Source organism: Pseudochaenichthys georgianus, chromosome 10 (assembly GCF_902827115.2).
Source record: "Pseudochaenichthys georgianus chromosome 10, fPseGeo1.2, whole genome shotgun sequence".
Lineage (NCBI taxonomy): Eukaryota > Metazoa > Chordata > Actinopteri > Perciformes > Channichthyidae > Pseudochaenichthys > Pseudochaenichthys georgianus.
The window spans coordinates 20512994-20532615 of NC_047512.1; the positions used below are offsets into that span (position 1 = coordinate 20512994).

Consider the following 19622-nt stretch of genomic DNA (forward strand, 5'->3'; position numbering starts at 1 on the left):
TTTGATTGGACAATACGAGCCAATTCTGCTTTAGAAGTTCTTCAAGGCAGCAAGTAGTTTATCATAATAGCATGTAATATAATTTATCCCAAGTCTCATTTGCTAGTTATTGTTCTGAGTATTAATTTCCACCAATGTTCCATTCCCAGTTTTTATTTGAAAGCTTACCCATATTCAGTATGTCATCCTCTGCACACACTATGTCACTCAGTCTTTCTCCCTCTCATTTCTCCAGCTTTGGGAGACATCAAGGCATTTTTTCAGTGTGTGGGTGCGGGTCAGAGTGTCAGGCCACACAGCAGTTGCAGACATTGTGGCTCTTTGTGTCTCTGAAATACAATGAGGAGTACAATCATTCGAAATAAATGTGTTTTTCAGTGTGAGGTGTGATTACTGCGGTTTTTCTTTTTAAGGTACAGCTGGACAATTCCCTATTGATAACATTGATTTTATACCTGCCCTGTCTTGCTGAGATGTGTCACTTCAAATTGGCCTCATGTTAGTAAGAAAACAAATAAAGACATATTGAACATTACTGGAGGAACGTGTTCATGCCTGTGTGTATCTGTGTGTTAAAAGATAATGACAGACTCCCCACAGACCAAAGTGTCTCTCTGGAAGACCACTCAGTCATACTGTAGTGTGAGTTTGTTATGCCAGAGCCAATTATGGTGACAGCTGAATCTCTCTTTTGCCAATCAGAGCTGTTGACCTGAGATGGCCCAACAGTGTGGCTTTCTCTTGGGTTAGTGGAAAAGTTAACTGCTGATTGTGATTGACTTTTTTTTTTATCACCGGTAGATGTAACTAATGATTCTGTCGTTTCTTCTTTTCTCTAAAATTAGCTTTTTTGCACTCAACTTTTTCTACCAGTCACCCTCCATCACTTCATCATCCTTTCTCTGATTCAACCTTTGTTTCCTGCCTCCATTTGATATAATTGTTCTGATTGATTCTCCTCACTGTTTGTTCTCTACTTTACTGTCCCCAGGGAAGCCATGCATCGCCGTCACACCACTCTGAGAGAAAAGGGGCGTCGCCAGGCCGTGCGGGGTCCGGCTTACATGTTCAATGAACGAGGCTCGGCCCTCACCGCAGAGGAGGAGCGTTTTCTGGATGCTGCTGAATATGGAAACATTCCTGTGGTCCGCAAAATGCTGGAAGAGTCCAAAACCCTTAACTTCAATTGTGTCGACTACATGGGCCAGAATGCTTTGCAGCTCGCAGTGGGCAATGAGCATCTAGAAGTGACTGAGCTGCTCCTGAAGAAGAACGGTTTGGCCCGAATCGGGGATGGCCTGCTTTTGGCTATCTCCAAAGGTTACGTTCGAATTGTTGAAGCTATTCTTGCCCACCCTGCTTTTGGCGGAGGTATCCGACTTGCTCTGAGTCCTGTGGAGCAGGAGATGCGTGATGACGACTTTTATGCTTATGACGAGGATGGGACGCGTTTTTCACACGACGTCACACCCGTCATCCTCGCTGCTCACTGCCAGGAGTACGAGATCGTCCACATCCTTTTGACGAAGGGGGCCCGCATAGAAAGGCCTCATGACTACTTCTGTAAGTGTTTAGAATGCGAGGAGAAGCAGAAGATAGACTCGTTCAGTCACTCACGCTCCAGGATGAATGCGTATAAGGGCCTGGCCAGTGCAGCGTACCTGTCGCTCAGCAGTGAAGACCCTGTGCTCACTGCCCTGGAGCTCAGCAACGAACTGGCAAGGCTGGCCAACATCGAGACAGAGTTCAAGGTAAGGAGGTTTTCATTTTAATGTTTTTGTTTAGCCATTTATTACTTTTTCATTTAGAGAATATAGAATGATAAAACAGCTATAATGTAAATCTATGTTTGCATTTTTTGCACTCTTTTGTCTATTTTTTCTTGACTTTTTCATGAGGTTCAGGCAGAAAAGCGCAGAATAGAGATTGTTTGATCTTTCTCAGACAATGTTTTTACCTATAGCGTGCGTGCGTGTACACATAGTTAATTTGTGTAAAAGTAAATAATGTTTTTGGAGTGGTTAGATCTAAGGGCTTTACGACATTCCTTATTGCAGGCCTTCACACACTATTGGTGTAACTGAAGCTAAAAATCTACATTTGTGTTCATCTAAACTACTTAGATATGCTGGCAACTGTCGAGAAGCAGGTTGATTGGCTCGGGCTGGGGGTATAACATGCCACTCACTTACACTGAGGTTTGGGCAGGCTTTGGTTGCAATTGTAGGTGAAGAGGAAGATGATTCCCTCCTCTGGGCCAGCTGGTACACTTGTCCAGTACCCTCACCAACAGAGTGATTCACCAAGATAAAATGCAGCTTATTTGAACTTCACTTCATATTAAATGATATCAGCAACATTTCTGTGAAATAACCCTATTTCTTTCAAGTTTCTCGCCAAAAATGAAATATTACAAGATCACATTTACACAGCATTCTCATTCCAACGTAATGGTGTACCTTGGCCAAATACTATACTACTATCATGATGTTATTTAATGCAACCTCCTGACTGCTATATTCAATATTGCAGTTTATTTTGTTTCATGATTTTCCTTTAGTTTCTATTAAGAGTTGTTATATTGCATATACTGTTTGTGATGTGACTCTTTTTATAATAAGCATCAACAATAAAACTACAGATGTTTCACCTTGGAGTGGCCAGAAGTGCTCGGCTCACATTGATAATATATTGAATTATATTTATAACCGAGATCATTCAAATTGAAAGCATGATCATGAAATGAAACCAATCAGATAACAAAAGTCTGATAACATTACAATTTCCGTTGCTTATTTGTCTCCCTTTGTTGGCCCATCTGTTGCTGCATTCTTTCTCCGCTCTCTGTTCATTTCTGTCCGCTCTTCCTCATCCTTTCCTCGGTCTTTCTGCCCACCTTTGTATTTCCCTGTCAGGCTTTTCTGCTTGTCATTCTGTTCCCTGCCTCCAGACGAGATAATGAGAAGGGCTCACCTGAGGGACCAGCGTTGTGTTGAAGCTCACCCGTCTCATTATCATCTCATTATCACCCCCTGTCTTCTGTCTTTATACGTCTCCTAGCCCCTCGTCACATCATCTTCTTATTACATCAAAATCCAAAATAATTTAAAGACATTTTTGCCAATAGCATTGCAACATTATTTTTCAAAAGGGGAAATTAAAATGGAGATGAAAAACTAGGGCGTAGAATCACATTATATTAATAATTACACCAATGTTCACTTGTTTCCTTATTACTGTTTTCTGTGTTTGATGATCTCTCTTGTTTTTATAGATTTGACATTTTCTTGAAAAACATTCTAAAGTAATTTGGGTTGTGCCCCGAGATAAAAAGTAAGATCAGTATCAATATCCTCCTATTCAAAAAATTAAATATAGGATAAAAATATCTTAATTTTTTAAGATCAAACATGTGGAGTGGCACCCAAATAAAAATCTGTTGCCATTTTACCACGCGAAATGCAGGAATCGAGTATTGGCCAATGTATCAAATTGTGCTTACAGAAAATAAAACATGTACACGAAGGCGAAGTGCAACCAAATACCTCAAACTGCACTTTTTAAGGCACTGGCGCACATACGCAAGCTGTCAGTGTGCACAGATAAGCCAGCTGCTGGTGGTGCACGTTGGCTGCTTGTGTGGAGACTGCTAAAGGCTTATCAAGACCTTCCTAACAGCCTCACATTTATCTTAAAACATCTTACCTTCTAAGACAGCCCATCCATTTCTCAAAAGAGCATTTGGACAAACACAGACACACACATACACAAGCCCTTCGGACAAAAGAAGAGAGAGAGATATATCCATTTAGTTTACAAAATCATTTATCTTTCTATCCTTATGTTGTACCAATTATAGTTTACTTGTGTTTAAATGAAGATGAGCAAGTCACCAATAATGTCCACTGGAGTACAAGCTTTTAATTCAATTTTAATTTAATGTGCTTTGTCTGCACAGTGAGCAACCTCAATGATAATATATTTAACGCATGATACATTTAGGTTTTCCTATACTTACATTTGAAGGTGATGGTTTTAATTTACGGTTTGATTTAATATGTTTAGTGTTACATACTGTGTGGCTGAATAATAGGAACTGTCGTTTTTCTGCTAAACACAGATTTATTAGTTCATCATACAACTCCCTCCCTCAGTGTCACACGCTGGGCTCTTTCCCCCTCAGTTCACTGATCTGTAACCATTCACCCTCTGCGTCACACTGCTCTGTCCCCATTTTCAATCTTGCAACATCATTCCGTCTCCTTTATCTCAGCCTGCAAGGCACAAACCAAATAACCGGAATTGTGATTGGATTTTCACATCAACTGCATGTGTGTGATGGGTGTTCTTGATGTGTGTCCTCTGATGTCTTATGCTATGGTGTCATGATTGATTAAGAAAACATTCTTGTTCATCCCATACCCTTAAGCGTGCCTCTCCCTGAATGTTAACAGACACAAGTTGGTTCTTGATTTTTCCCGCTTATCATCCAAAAGGTCAAACACCAAATGCCACCTTTTCCTTCATGTTCCCGACGGGCCAATAGATGCTTGCTACCTTTGCTTGATTCCAGGATTTTACTTTTTAATTTGCAGATAGCGACAAGCCTTTTCAACAACCTTATCTAACATGCTGTTCAGACTTTTTTACATATGATAAATCCAAGCCTGAATGGCTAGATCTTAAAATGTATGACTTGCATCACAGGTATTAGAGTAAGAAGTTAAAACGCACTGTGACTTCACAAATCGGATTAAACCATTTAAAATTCAAGACGGATACTCTCCAAGTCATACCGGAACTACCTTACCTATAGGGTCAAACACTGGAGGAATGCAAATCATGTTCATGTTCAGTAGGCACACCCACACTACAGAACATACTTTACATACATATGTGTATCATACCTGCTTTCACACTTGCTCTAACAAAGGCAGGTGTAACATTGTAATTTCCCACTGTGTAAAATATTGCTGAATTGATGATTTTACTGGGAAGACCTTGTGTAAAAGACGGTATGAAAGCAGGCATTATTAACATACTGTATTGTGATTGAACACAGAACAAACACAGCTGTGAATGCACAATAAGAAACACTCCCTAGGGATTAAAAACCTGCCAGAAGCACCGGTCCGCTGACTGATTACCTCCTCAGCCAAATGTTCAAACAGAACAAGACAGAAGGGAAAGGGACAGTGTAAGAAAGGAGTGTGAGACATGGGAAGACAGAGAACAAAGGGTTGAAAACTGGAAGAAAAGGAGAAGATAGGATGAAAAGGCTGGACAGAAATGTTAGCGAAGTGAGCAGAGTTTTATCCGAATACTAGGCTTCCGTAAGCAAGAGTCAAATTGCATTTTGGTGTTTGATAATTGGCACTAGTAGCCATTTCCAACACTCGGAAGAGGAAGTAAAGAGAGGCCTTTAATATATTATTTTGTATCTGCTTTCTAAGAGTTATTATCCCGTGTGCACAAGGGTGTTGAAGTGCCTTTCTGGATTTGTTCGTAATTCTCAAAAATTCACATCGTCTTCATGACTTATGCAATGTGTGGCTTTCGTATTAGTTTCAACCCATCAGGAATGCCAGCAAAAGGTTTCAAATAAGATACAAATGTGATATTTTTTTCAGTCAACTAATGAAAAGACCTTGAGAAAACGTGTTCCAGTTAAGTACAGGCCTTGCAGGCAGACATCAAAATCAAAGAGTAAAGCCACATACTCATAACACTAATGCATTCACTTCAGAATATAGAGTTAACATAGTTGGGATATTCAACAATTTGTCAATGTTTTTGGCTTCATACGTTTAAAGAGACACAACAGGACTACACCAGTAGCCAATGTATTACTCTGCTGAACCTACATGTACAGAGTTCCTTTGTTGCTTCCCCAGGAAAACAAGTAAATACAGTATGTTCATTGAATTGGATTAGCCTCCTGTGTCCACACTGTGTTTCTTCTCCTTCTGTGTTTTCTCTCTCAAACCCAACTATTATTTTTACTTTTTTCTATTTCTGGCGCTCATCACGCAATATTTGGGATCTTACTTAACAATGATTTATTTTTATGAGCAGTGCAGAAATCAAGTTTGATGGGAATGTTCTTAATGATAATTTAAAGTGAGCATAACAAAAGCAAAGTGTCTCCCTTTATTCAGCTCTTTTGTGGGGTTTAGGTCTCTTCTGTTGAACCAGAGGCGTTTCTGGTGATGTTTGCATTTGGGAATGTAACATAGATGTAATTATTCTCCAAAGTCAGATTACTGTGAGGATGACGCTTTTTGATCTGTTTTTAATCATTTGCCTGACGACTAAGATAAAGCAGGTCAAGTGTACCCTCTTCATAGGAAAACTACAATTATAAAGGTAAAAAATACACTGACTATATTTGCAAAGTTAAGCTTATTTATTTAAGATGAAAAGTCATGAATAAAATAACAGTATCAACCTTTCAACCTTTCACACTCAAAACATATCAATTTCTAATGAATGAATAAATGCCTATGAAGTTGACATTTCTCAAGCCATTAATAAAGAAGCACGTACAGGTGAAGAGGCATACACAGCACAGCTGGCAAGAAACTTTGGATTTAAAAAGGACATGACAGCATGACACACAGTGTTTCGTTAAAAGTTTGATTAAAGCTTCATGTTAGAACATCTGAGGTGCAAGGAACATGTCAAAAATAATGTAGGATATCAAGAGCAAACGAGGACAGTTAAAAAAGACAAAACAGAAGAGGCAGTTGTACACTCACTCATATTAGTATAAAGCTTTCCTCCCATGTTCAAAGAATTCTGCAAAACACATTGTTTGAATAATTAACTCAAAGTCAAGTCAAGTTTCTCATGCCCTCTGTGCTCTCTTCCTGACAGAACGACTACCGTAAGTTGTCGATGCAGTGTAAGGACTTTGTGGTGGGTGTGTTGGATCTTTGTCGGAACACGGAGGAGGTGGAAGCCATACTGAACGGCGACGTGGACGTGTGCCCCCCCAGCGCCTACAACCGACCATGCCTCAGCCGCGTCATACTGGCCATCAAGTACGAAGTCAAGAAGGTAAGATGACACAAAAACAACCGATAAATCAACTATCTACTGCATGTAAAGTCCAGTGGTAGTTTTGTTTTGTTTTTTCACTTTTCTTCAGATACTATTAAACAAGAAAACATTTTTTTTAAGTTCAAGAATCTATTCCTCTAGGACGATTAACAACCCATTGTTAGTATCAACTGCGTTAGTCTGACATTAGCAATGTGACAGTTAAAAGGAGTCGTTGCTTCTAAACCTCACCCTAACACTGGGCTTGATGTAAGATAGGGCCCTTGGTCTCAAAAGAAGTCAAGCACCAAACACTTGATCCTTTTTTCCCATAATGCAGCTTGATAATGCCTCTTGAGGAACTCTGAGTGGCTGATAAATGCCCTTTCAAACTCCATGCTCCAATATTGTGACCTACTGTAGGCCGCCTGTTATAAATGTATATATATATATATATTTAACCTCAGGCAAGCCAAGATAACCCATGATGAAATCAATATGATATCATCATGGGTTATTCTTTCAGATGTTTGCAAGCTCTTCTAAAGCCACAGGATATTTTACGACTTTTTTCAGTAGTACTCCCCACGGGAAGTCGTGACAGTGTTTTAAAAATAACCTTTACTTTTCTTGTGTGTCTGTGTTTTTGCGTGTACAGTATGGTTTTGTTTTTGTGTGCATGTGGCCTCAGAGGGCCCCTCTAAAAACAACAAAGAGCTTATCCCTGCTGAGCAGAGGTGTGCTTACTAAAATGTCAAACAGAATGTCGTTTCCCCATTTCTCTCCACCACACACACACACACACACACACACACACACACACACACACACACACACACACACACACACACACACACACACACACACACACACACACACACACACACACACACACACACACACACACACACACACACACACACACACACACACACACATGCCTGTTTGACCTTCATGTACTGCATGTTTTCTCTAATCAGTTAGATCCCAAGTGTTTGTGTGCATGGTGGAGTGTGTTTGTGTGTGAGTTGGAGCTGTGTGTTTATCCTGTACAAGAGAGCGTGACCATTACTCAGGCGGCTAATTACACAGGAGGCCGGGAGGGATGGATTGCCATGGCAACCAGGTGAAGCCTGGCTGTGTAATGCATGTGACCGGATGCAGGCAGGGTTAATTGAAGGGGTCATGAATTGATAGACTGGTCACCGGACCCCAGTGGGAAACTATGTTAAATACAATTTAGTGTGCATGGGGGAGTTTTATGGCTGTGTGTGGTTTCCCTCTGAATGTAGAAATGATTGAGTGCACACACACAAATTAGACTTGTGCGTGTTTCGATCGCCGTACGGGAGCAGATGGTTGTCATACGTCATCAGATAAAAGCTCCCTGAACATGAGTCAGGGCTGATGGTGAAGGCGTGAGAAGGATTGATGGTGGGAGAAAACAAAGAGGCTAGTGTAAATCAAGGTAGAGCAGAGTTGAGCCGATGTAATCTGTTGCTCACATCTTACACAAAAAAACGATACACAAACACTGTTTGATTGCTCGACTAGTTGACCTCCAACTGAGCATCGATTGCCCTGTTGTCCACATCCTTCCTGCAGCTGGAAGAAAAACATCCATCCTTTCCTCCCCAAGAGATCAGTTTTCATTTATCACTTCTTTTCTTGGAGTTATGTCAGCAACAAGAACGGACCAACCCTTATTTATTGAAGCGAATACTCTTGAGTAATGAATGTAAACACTTGCTGCTTCTTATTTGCTGCCTTTTTACTTTTTGCATACTGTATTTTAAATTGATTTCATAACCTGCTTGTTGACCTTTTCTCATTCTGAATGAAGACAAGTGGCACCTGTGAATACAAAAGTGTTTGGAATAATATATTTATTCCAATGGATACACAGTATACGCTCTAAATTGAAAACCATTTTGCACACTCTGCTACTTAGGCTGATCTTGACCACCACAACTTTTATTTACACACATTGCATTGATGATATTGAAAAGCACAAGAAAGCAGGTTTACCAATGGTACTTTATGTTTAATACTGTACAGAAATAGAATAAATAAAACCAATCTTCTGCTTTTTGGCATTAACAGAATGCTGGAGTGGGACAATATAAGTGAACATATTGTCCAAAAGATGTACATGGACCATAAAACAACAACACGTGGAAGAAAAACACAGGCATACCATAACACCTACTTCAACATCGGTTACATTTTATTTGAAAGACAATTCAATTCTAGTCTATGGTATATCAGGGAAAGAAATGTACAGGGATTTACAGATGTTAAAAACCAACACATTACGGCACCACCATGTTCGTTCCACTATGAAACAATCACACGTCATTTCTTGTTGTGTCATAAAACTGTAGTGGAAGAAGTATTGCGATTGTTTTCAATACTTAATAAAAGAACAACACCACAATGTAATAAGTCTTTATTAAATCAAAAGTCATATATTAACCTCTAACTATCTGCAGGGATATCTCTTGCTAAATATTGAACCCCCATACGGCAGTCAGTCTGTCATATAAGCCATATCCTGGTTACACTGCTAGACTATTTCAGTGTATCTGTTGCACATGCACAATGTGCTGCTGCTGTAAGCAGAACCCTCAATAGATCAGTTAAACAAACTAAAACCTTCCTGCATGTTTTACGAAGATAGGAAAGCTAATTTGTATGGCTTCCTGCTAATTGCTCTCCTCTCCCCCCTTCTTACTTTCTCCTCTCTCACATTTCCTCCCCTCTGTCCCCATCTCATCTTTGCTTTCGACATTGATTTGTACTTATTGTCCATCTCTCCTTCCAGTTTGTGGCCCATCCCAACTGCCAACAGCAGCTGCTGACTATCTGGTACGAGAACCTGCCCGATCTGAGGCAGCAGTCTGTGTGTGTGAAGACCTGGACGGTGCTGGGGGTCGCTGCAGGTCTGCCCTTTCTGGCTGTTGCCTACTGGATAATGCCATGCAGCAAGGTATGAACACGCATGCACTCACAAACAAGCAAACGACACAGAGTCCCCCCTGTCCTCAGAGAGTTTAATTTATTTCGGATTCACCTAAGTCACAATAGTTGAAATAAATAATATAAAACTGCACAAACAGCTCTCCAAAAACTGTCGCTGCATACTGTATTCACTCTTCTTTACTGTGAATATATGTGTTTACATGTCAAAAAGACTCTTCACTAAAGTTATCGGGATTATTTCTCTGTGGACCATGAGAATGTAGACATAATAAATGGCAATCCAATTTCTATCGGGGCAAAATACATTACTGTTATAGGATTTTTAAAGGAACTGTTAAATCACTATTTGATTTTAGGATCATAAGACCCTCTATTACATGTTGTTAATACCCCATCAAGAATATTATAATCTCTAAAGTGACACACAGACAGGCGCTCAGCAAGCCGCTATGCAAATCTGCTCATTAACCTGGATAATCCTTTACCTCATCATCAAGTGGTGTGTGTGTGTGTGTGTGTGTGTGTGTGTGTGTGTGTGTGTGTGTGTGTGTGTGTGTGTGTGTGTGTGTGTGTGTGTGTGTGTGTGTGTGTGTGTGTGTGTGTGTGTGTGTTGAAGGTAGATTCAGAAGTAGTATTGAGCATTTTAGAGTGGTTCCTCTCTAGTGTGACTGATGAATTAATCATTTTGTGTAAGAGACGATGGAGAGCAACACAAACTGCTTCTGATCACGAATACACCTGTGTAATTTGTGCACATGTGAGTATGGGTATATTTAATTATGAAGTGTAGTTCAGGAGGTAGAGTGGTTGTCTACCAATCAGAAGGTCTACGGTTCGATCCCCAGGCCCTGCAGTCAACATGACAATATACTTAACCCCAGAGTTCCCCTGGTGGCACTTTATATGGCAGCTTTTATGTGTGTGTGAATAAATAGGCGAATGCTGTCACAGCCCTATGAGTGTTCGTTTATTCATAATGTGATAAACAACAGAGACCAAAATAAATATTTAAAGGAACTGATAATGAAATAGATACATACTTAATTGCAGTTTGCAGAGAAGAAGTGGATGTGTTTTAGTTGAGTGTGTGTAGCTTGCCCAGACACTAGTTTGTCTCTGTTCATCTCCTACAGCTCATGATGTTTTCCATTTTAAGTTCTCCACAACAAAGTATTTTCAGAACCCCAAACATAATAGCATTTCATATCAGTGGGTATAGATCAGGGGTGCCCAACCAGTCGATTGGTCGATCGCGGGGAGATTCCCAGTTGATCGTGAGATGTGTCTAAAAATAGAACAACAATATTCTGTTTTATCGTTAATGTCCTGTAACATAATCTTCCTGTGCCAGAATAATGCACTTGAACGCATCTAAGCTTTGTGATTGGCGTGACCCCATGTGTCGGGGCGTGGCTGGTGGGCACTAGTCATAGACTGTATATATAAAGGCACTAGTTCGCTGACGTTGTCCGTGGCAACAGGAGTGACAGTCCCAGACAGGATTTATCTGTATAAATAAAGGTTTGAAATGAAATGAAATGAGTCCGCACACACAAAAGATCACAATTATGGCAGAAGCAAAAAAGCCCAAAAATATATCATTTTCACTCCGAGTGGGAGGATGATTCTTTTTGTATCTATTCCAATTCAAAGTCCATCTGTCTCATCTGCAATGCGAGCGTGGCTTTATCGAAGAAGGGTAATTTAGGAGCGGCATTTCAAAACAGTGCACAAACGCTACGAGACGGAATTCCCTCCCAATTCTACCCTACGCTCCCAAAAGGGGAGGGGCCTGAAAGGACAGCTAAATGCACAGCAGTCCATTTTCACCAGGCCCAACAACAAGAGCAAGGCTGCTACCATAGCATCTTATCGTGTCAGTCACGTTCTTGCGAAACACATGAAGTCTTTCCAAGACGGCGAAGTTGTGAAAGAAGCATTCCTGGAGGCTGCCGACCATCGCTGCCGACGCGCTTTTGGGGACAGTAAACAACAACAATAACAGTAGCATTTCAACAGGTTTTTGATATAATAAAAACTCAAGTTAGATACCGTTATTAATCAGCTGTAGGGCCTAAGTTTGAGTTTGTTTGAACTTATTCATTATAATTATTGTACAAAATGGTATAAGAATGCAAACTTAAATTGATTATAGTCTATTATCAATTCAGGGTAAGAAACTAGTGTTGCATGCATCCTATTTTAAAGACATTTCTTTTTATACTAAAATGCAACAACAACAAAAAGGGTTTGATTCTATTAATTTTGTCTTTTTTTATTGCACTTAGGCAGCAGATTCCTGTGTAGCTTCAGATCTGAGTTGCCTAATTTATACTTTTGGAGCAACACTATTTTTATATAATGGCAAAGAAAGGGTTCAGAGTCTTTAACTTTTTTCCTGTGTCATATGTGGCAGCACTGTTCAATGTTTCTTGAAAACATTACCCACTGTAGTATGTGACGTGTGTGGTGACCACCTATTTATACACTGGGTTCATAATTCACACATGGAACTACAGTTGGGGTTTTGTTTCCACACGGACATGTTATGTGTTGTCTATATATGTTGTGTGCCCTCCTGGCTTCTCTCTCTTCTTCCCGGACTGCAACCGGACAACATGACCTTTGCTGCTCCCAAAATACCCCTTTTGCACCTTCATTGCACCGCCTCTGACTCCCTATCTCTCGGCACTACACTGGTGACCCAGACAACGTCTCGATAAGTTTCCGGGACAGACCCGAACACGGCTGTCACTACCCGATCCGTCCCCCTACCCGATCGGTACTGCGCATGTGCGAGATGGTCCGCCATATCGGACAACTCCGGACGGCAACCCAAGATGGACACTTGACACAGTGGCTTTTAGCAAAGCTCAAAAAGAAAACTCGAGAGAGATGAGTTATTGTTATTACAACGTGACTTCACTATTATTTAACAACTCTTTTTATTGGGTTCTTTTATTTGGGGTTAAGTACATTGTCAGAATAAGTGAGAAATGTATTTAACTTCTGTTAGACAGCTATACAGTATGCCATACATTTTTGCATACATTCACGGTAAATATTTATTCAGTATGATAGCTGTCTAACAGAAGTTAAATCCATTTCTCACTTATTCTGACAATGTACTGAACCCCAAATAAAAGAACCCAATAAAAAGAGTTGTTAAATAATAGTGAAGTCACGTTGTAATAACAATAACTCATCTTTCTCGAGTTTTCTTTTTGAGCTTTGCTAAAAGCCACTGTGTGAAGTGTCCATCTTGGGTTGCCGTCCGGAGTTGTCCAATACGGCGGACCATCTCGCACATGCGCAGTACCGATCGGGCAGGGGGACGGATCGGGTAGTGACAACGGCAAAAGAAACTCAGGTTTTTTTCTCGAAATGCCGGGGATTTTTGGAATCGTCCGTGGCTGCCACCGGCACGCGGACTGAGGCTCGGTGCACGCCCCGCAGAAGAGCTGGGGACGTTGCTCGCCATTCCCGCATCGGCCTTCCAACCAACAGGGAGACGATGCACGACCTGCTGGGTAGGGATGAACCCGATTGCTACCTCGTGGGGTTGTTTCTTCGGGACGTGTGGCTGCGCTAGCGGACGACGACTAGCGGCTAACCACGAGGGGCTAACGACGGCTAGCAGTACCCATGGCTGCCAGCTAGCTGCTAACGGCTAGCTGTTAACGGCTGTCGACATATTTCGGTTAACATCTGACTGTTAACACATCTTTTCCGGTGCCGGAGAGGAGGTTCGACCAGCCGGTTGACCTCGTGTGGACACTCACCTTTTTCACCACCTCGACGGCGGTTCCAGACGCCACTCACGTTTTCATCGGCGACTGGGTGGCGCACTCCTGGATCCCGTCTCGCCTCGACAGTTCCGGACGTCGCCCATGCTCCATCGGCCCATGGGCGGCGCGCTCCGGGACCCTGTCTGGCCTCTCATCTGTCCACGGCTCCTTCCTCCCGGGGAGACTGCTCCTGCCTCCCTGGGATACCTCAAGGCTTGCCGAGGATTTCGTGCCCGCCGCCGCTGTGCGTTTGCCTGCAGCCGGGTTGCTCTCCTGCTTCCCGGGGATACCTCAACGCCTGCTGAGGACTTCGTGCCCGCCGCCGCTGTGCATCTGCCTGCGGCCGGGTTGCGCTCCTTCCTCCCGGGGGGACTGCTCCTCTCTTCCGGGGATTCCTCAACGCCTGCCGAGGACTTCGTGCCCGCCGCCGTTGTGCGTCTGCCTGCGGCCGGGTTGCGCTCCTTCCTCCCGGGGTGACTGCTCCTGCCTCCCTGGGATACCGCTCCGTCCTTCCAGAGATTTCATGCCCGCCGCCGCCGTGCCTTCTCCCTTCACCGGGCAGCGCTCTTTCCTGCTGGGTTCCCTACTGCGGCCCCCTTACGACGGCCCGTTCGTCGGCCCGTTCCATGGCCCGGCCCTCACCTGCCACCCCGCCTTCCTCGGCCCCTGTGGTGCTTCCTCCACGGACGCGAGGATTTTTTGCCATGTTTGAATTCTGGGTGGGCTTGTGTAGTGACCACCTATTTATACACTGGGTTCATAATTCACACATGGAACTACAGCTGGAGTTTTGTTTCCACACGGACATGTTATGTGTCTATGTTGTGTGCCCTCCTGGCTTCTCTCTCTTCTTCCCGGACTTCAACCGGACAACATGACCTTTGCTGCTCCCAAATAAAGTACCCTTTTGCTCCTTCATTGCACCGCCTCTGACTCCCTATCTCTTGGCACTACACGTGTGAATAAATTCCAACTCTGTATCAACAACACTGTTGTGTAACTTCAGTTAAATACTTCTATGTGTGTAGATTAGAAAGAGGTAAGATAAAGGATCTGCAGTATTAATCGTACAAAGGTCAGTTTTATACAAGTAGAAGTGTGTATTTACCTGGTAGTAGGCTATCAGTAATGGCTACGCCTCTCTATTTGGATTGGTAGATCTCGGCAGACTGGCAACTTTAAAAGTAGCTCTCGGTTCAAAAAAGGTTGGGCACCCCTGGTATAGATGAATAAGATATTCATATTTGTGTTGCACAAAAAAGTAAATCGTTGAAGGCAGACAGAAAAAGCTGATTTAATTGCCTTAGAAATCTCCTTAAGAAAAAAAAAAATTAGATAACAGAAAACATGCCGAGATTAATGGGAAGGAAACACACCTGCACACACGGCACCTGAGAGACAGAACAATTAAGAAACATTCTTCAAATATTCTTAAAAAAGCTTTAGGGGATAAGCTTCATGCTTTCGTCAAGGAATAACTCTTTCAAAATGTGATTCAAATGATACAGGGAAGCATACACTTTCCCTTGAACGGTCACCACTTGTAGCATTTCATTATTGAATGAACTATTGCCGACTCATTAGTGATTCAGTCAGTGATGGAGGTTAACTCAAGAACTGTACATAAGTGCACTTTTGAGTTACTTGTACTTTATATATCGTTTTTATTATTTCCATGTTATGATACTTTATACTTCTACTTTACTAAATATTAAAGCTTAACAATATACTATGATTGATACGATACAGCTGTAATTACTAGTTACTTTGCACGATGAGTGCTCTAGACACGCACACAGGTGTTTTGAATTGCTGCGGCTGATTCGCCCTCTATCGGTGTGGAGTTGGTGAAGCTGTGAGTGAAGTACGTGGTTTATTTATTCAATATTTTTTACTTTCTTGTTTATTTCTAGTCTTTTATTTTGTATTGTACAATGCCATGTATTTTATGTTGCTGCAACACAAACATTTCCCAAATGGGGATCAATAAAGTTCTTCTTATCTTATCTTAATCAAACTGAGCACCAAGAATGATGAGTGGGTAAGTAGGTTCAACGAAATCCATAGAGATCTGACGGCGATGTCTGTCAAACACAGCACTGATTAGGCATCAGTGGTTATGATAACACAGAATAACATATTATTATTGATTAATCATCCAACAGTATATTTGATAGTGTGCATTTGGTCCATCATCTCCACTTACAAAATGATTATGCTGCTTAACTTAAATCAGTCCTAACTAACCTATACAATTTAAAGATACGACATTTAAAGGGGTCCACTCTGCATAATGAGAGATTTTACTTTAAATAGTCGAAGATCATGTTTTTGTTAATAGTTATGTACCTTACTAAAACGACTTTTACTTGTAACTGAGTATTTTTACAATTTGATATCACTACCTTTTCTTAATTAAAAACATCTAAATACATTCAATGCTATCTAGTTAATTATTTATTTTCTAGTTGTTAAAGGTGGGGTAGGTAAGTTTGAGAAACCGGCTCAAGAAGGAATATCTTAAGTGCTTTGACAACAAATCCATAAAAAATGTCATCTGTGGAAGCCGTAGCGCTGTAAAAAGCACGACCAATCATCTGAGCCGTCCCGGTTAAAATAACTGGATGGCCTACCTGCCTGTCAGCCTTCCATCTGTGCACAAACTTATCTCGTGCCCTCATTGGTCATGTGCGTGTTCGTGTGTGTTGGAGGAGGGGCTCTGTGAGGAAAAGGCAGATTTTTTCCGGCTGTGTATTTTCAAATTCTAGCGCACTCGAGCTGGTTTCTCCAAAATGACCTACCCCACCTTTAATTAATGTCCTCAAGGGATAGACTAATGGAGAGAAAGGGAAACTCTTCACTTAATGTTATGTTTAACATACCAGCTCTACTATTGTGCTTCTATAATTCCAGTGTTGGGCTACTGATAATAAGTAACAACGTGAGGTTGAGAAAATCAGCCTTCATATTCACCTCCACCAAGAAGGGAACGTTTTTGCCGTGTTTAGTCTATCCTATGTCTGTTCGTCTAAGTTACAGATTTAGAGTCAGACATTACAGTTACTTGTGAATCAAGTGTTCTAAATAAAAACATACTACATTCTCAATACAGAAGTTATGGGGTGTGTGGTTGAACATTTTAGGAAACACCAATTCTTTATTTATGGTAACTACACTAGCTATCACAGTCAATTAGACAATGACACATTGTTGAATTTGATTTAATAATAGTCAATTACAACATTTCTAAATGCCACATGCTGTTCTCACACTGATCCATCAAATCATTGTTTCTATGTAATTCCTGTTCTGCAGTCTGTCATCTATTTAATTTGCACAAGGAAAGGAAAATAAATAAAAATAGATGGAAAGGAACGGAAAAATGCATAATAAAAAGGGATAATGCATAATATGCTTATTAAGACAACATTTCACTTGAATGTCTCACAGGATGAAATGATTGAGTGATGACGATTTCATATACAAAAGAAGATCAGCTTCACTGAGACATGAACATGTTCTAAAAGCCAATTGTCGAACACCGTCACTCAAGAGCAAGAGAAGAGATTATGACAATATGTCACATTTTGTAGAATACTGAACTGATGACTGAAACCCACCTTGAAACTGGGTGATTATACAGATGGTATGTGCTGGTGTATTGTAGCTTATTTTCAGTAACATAGCATTGTCTTATTTGACTTGGCCAAAAAAGTTAACACATACAAGCTTGTTCAATTTCATTCATAAATTGTTAGAATCTGCTTCATAATCTGTCGAGCAAATGACATCATCTATCCTCAGCCCCTGGGCACCGATGAGGAACAACTCCCAGTCATTGAGCCTGTCCTTCATCCTTCTCTCTGCTTAGAGCTGCCACAATTTATTGTAGAGAGGGTGAGAAAGGTTATCTAAGATGGCACTGACTGTCGTCCATCTCTCTGCCACTCCCTCCAAACCATCCACTACCAACACTGCCGACCTTGCTGAACAGCTTTCTGAGACTGCTGACATACAAGCCTTGTTTCCACCATCGCAGACAAAAGAGTAATGGCTGCTACACACTGCTGCAGATCTGTAAAAAAAAAATGCTGTTATTGAAGATGGCTATGGCTCAGGGCCAGTGGTGCTTGTAGGCAAGATACCTAACCCCAAACAGCTCCTGTAAGAATGTCTACAGTTTTGAAGTGTATCCAAGTAGATTTAAATAAAAGGGTCAGCTGAATACCATGTATTGTTATGTAAAGACGCATTTTTCACCAAGGGAATGTTGTCTATAATCACATACATGTCAATATAGGATTGCAAGTAAATCATATATTGGTTAATGGGATAGTGTGTCAGTTTTTTGATTCACAGTCAATAACAATGAGAACAAAAACATTTATGAAAGTGTCCCTAATGATCTATTCCTATGAATTACAAATAATACAAACATTATAACAGAAGGTCTTTGTTCATGTCTAGATAATAAATTATTAAGGGCCGATATCTATCTGCACACAGTGTACGTCAGGCTTGCTTCTCCCAGCTGGAAAGATGTTAGGGAAAAGTAAAAGGCACAGCAGCTCCATTCTGGCTTTGTGAGATTTCTATTTCTCACCTTACTTTTGTATTAACTCTGGCTGTGCTCGCTGCCAGTGGCCACAGTTTTGTTGGAAGAGTGAAGCTCAGCTATTGTCACCATCACACGGATACAACAAAGTTCTCACAGCAGTGGGCCTAACCTAGGATGACCATCTCGTTTCGGCTGAGGCGTGAAATGGATCAGCCTTATCAGCACAGAGGCAGAGCCGTCCCAGCGGCAGGAGGAGGTTCTGCAGGGTTAAGATTCTCCAGACGACTTCCTTTTCCCCACGGTTGAGGAGTGTGTGTGCCACGTGGACTGCTGTTACACTTCACGTGCCACTGTGCTTCCAGAGTAGTGGTATCCTGTGGGTAGTTAATATCCAACACAGCAGGGTTAGAGAGCGGCAAATGTTGGCATGTTAAATGTATGAGGTTGAAAGTGTGTATGGTGGGGGGGGGGGTGCTTTGGCCTACTTTTCTGTAATAATAAAAAGGTGGTGGCATATTTCACGCTCCTTGTGCAGACCACCTTGCTTTACCTTCTCCCCATATGGTGCATTTTCACAAACTGCTGATTGTTTGGCTTCTCGTTACCCTGGCATTATTTTCACATTCATGAATCACAACAGCTGCTAGGATGGTTTTGCCTGCTAAGATGGTTTTGAAGTGATGCTGCTCAGGTTTTGATCTTTGAGGGCCAACACATTGGGAACTGTCCATGAATGCTGATTTACCTCTGTAAATGAAAACAGATGTTTTGTTTGGCTGCAATTTTACTCTTGGGTATAGTCACTTTTTTTAACTGTTCAAAGAAAAATCAACTCAAAGATGTATCAACAACCTGATTTCCTGACACAAAAACAAGTTGGTGTATTGGCAAACACAAATAAACACAACCTTATAAATATTAATAATCATAATAATGTCTAAAGTTAATGTGTTTTGTCATTGTACTCCACTACGACATGTTCACCGAATGATAATATTCCAATACCGTTTTTACAGCTTGTTGCAGCCCCGAATGTTCACAAATATATAAATGAATGTTGAAACAAACATTACTAATCTCTTTAACTTTCTTTTATCACTTGTTCCTTAGGGAGTAGTTGGCAGCCACACATACACAATGAAACATGCATGTTATTGCAGGGTGTCCGAGGGGTCTTAAAAAGTATTAAAAGTTGATAAATCAATTTAGCGAAAAGGAAGGCTATTAAAAAGTATTACCATCTGAACAGGACA

General features: G+C 41.2%; 1 protein-coding gene across 1 annotated transcript in view; it reads left to right on the plus strand.

Moving 5' to 3' along the window:
• The window catches only part of trpc7b (transient receptor potential cation channel, subfamily C, member 7b), a 58011-nt gene that overhangs the window by 4638 nt on the left and 33751 nt on the right, over positions 1 to 19622 (plus strand). Inside the window, exons 2-4 of the mRNA XM_034092127.2 lie at positions 992 to 1751; positions 6877 to 7059; positions 9866 to 10030. Of these exons, the coding sequence (XP_033948018.1) occupies positions 992 to 1751; positions 6877 to 7059; positions 9866 to 10030 (1108 nt within the window). The remainder of the gene's footprint in view (positions 1 to 991; positions 1752 to 6876; positions 7060 to 9865; positions 10031 to 19622) is intronic.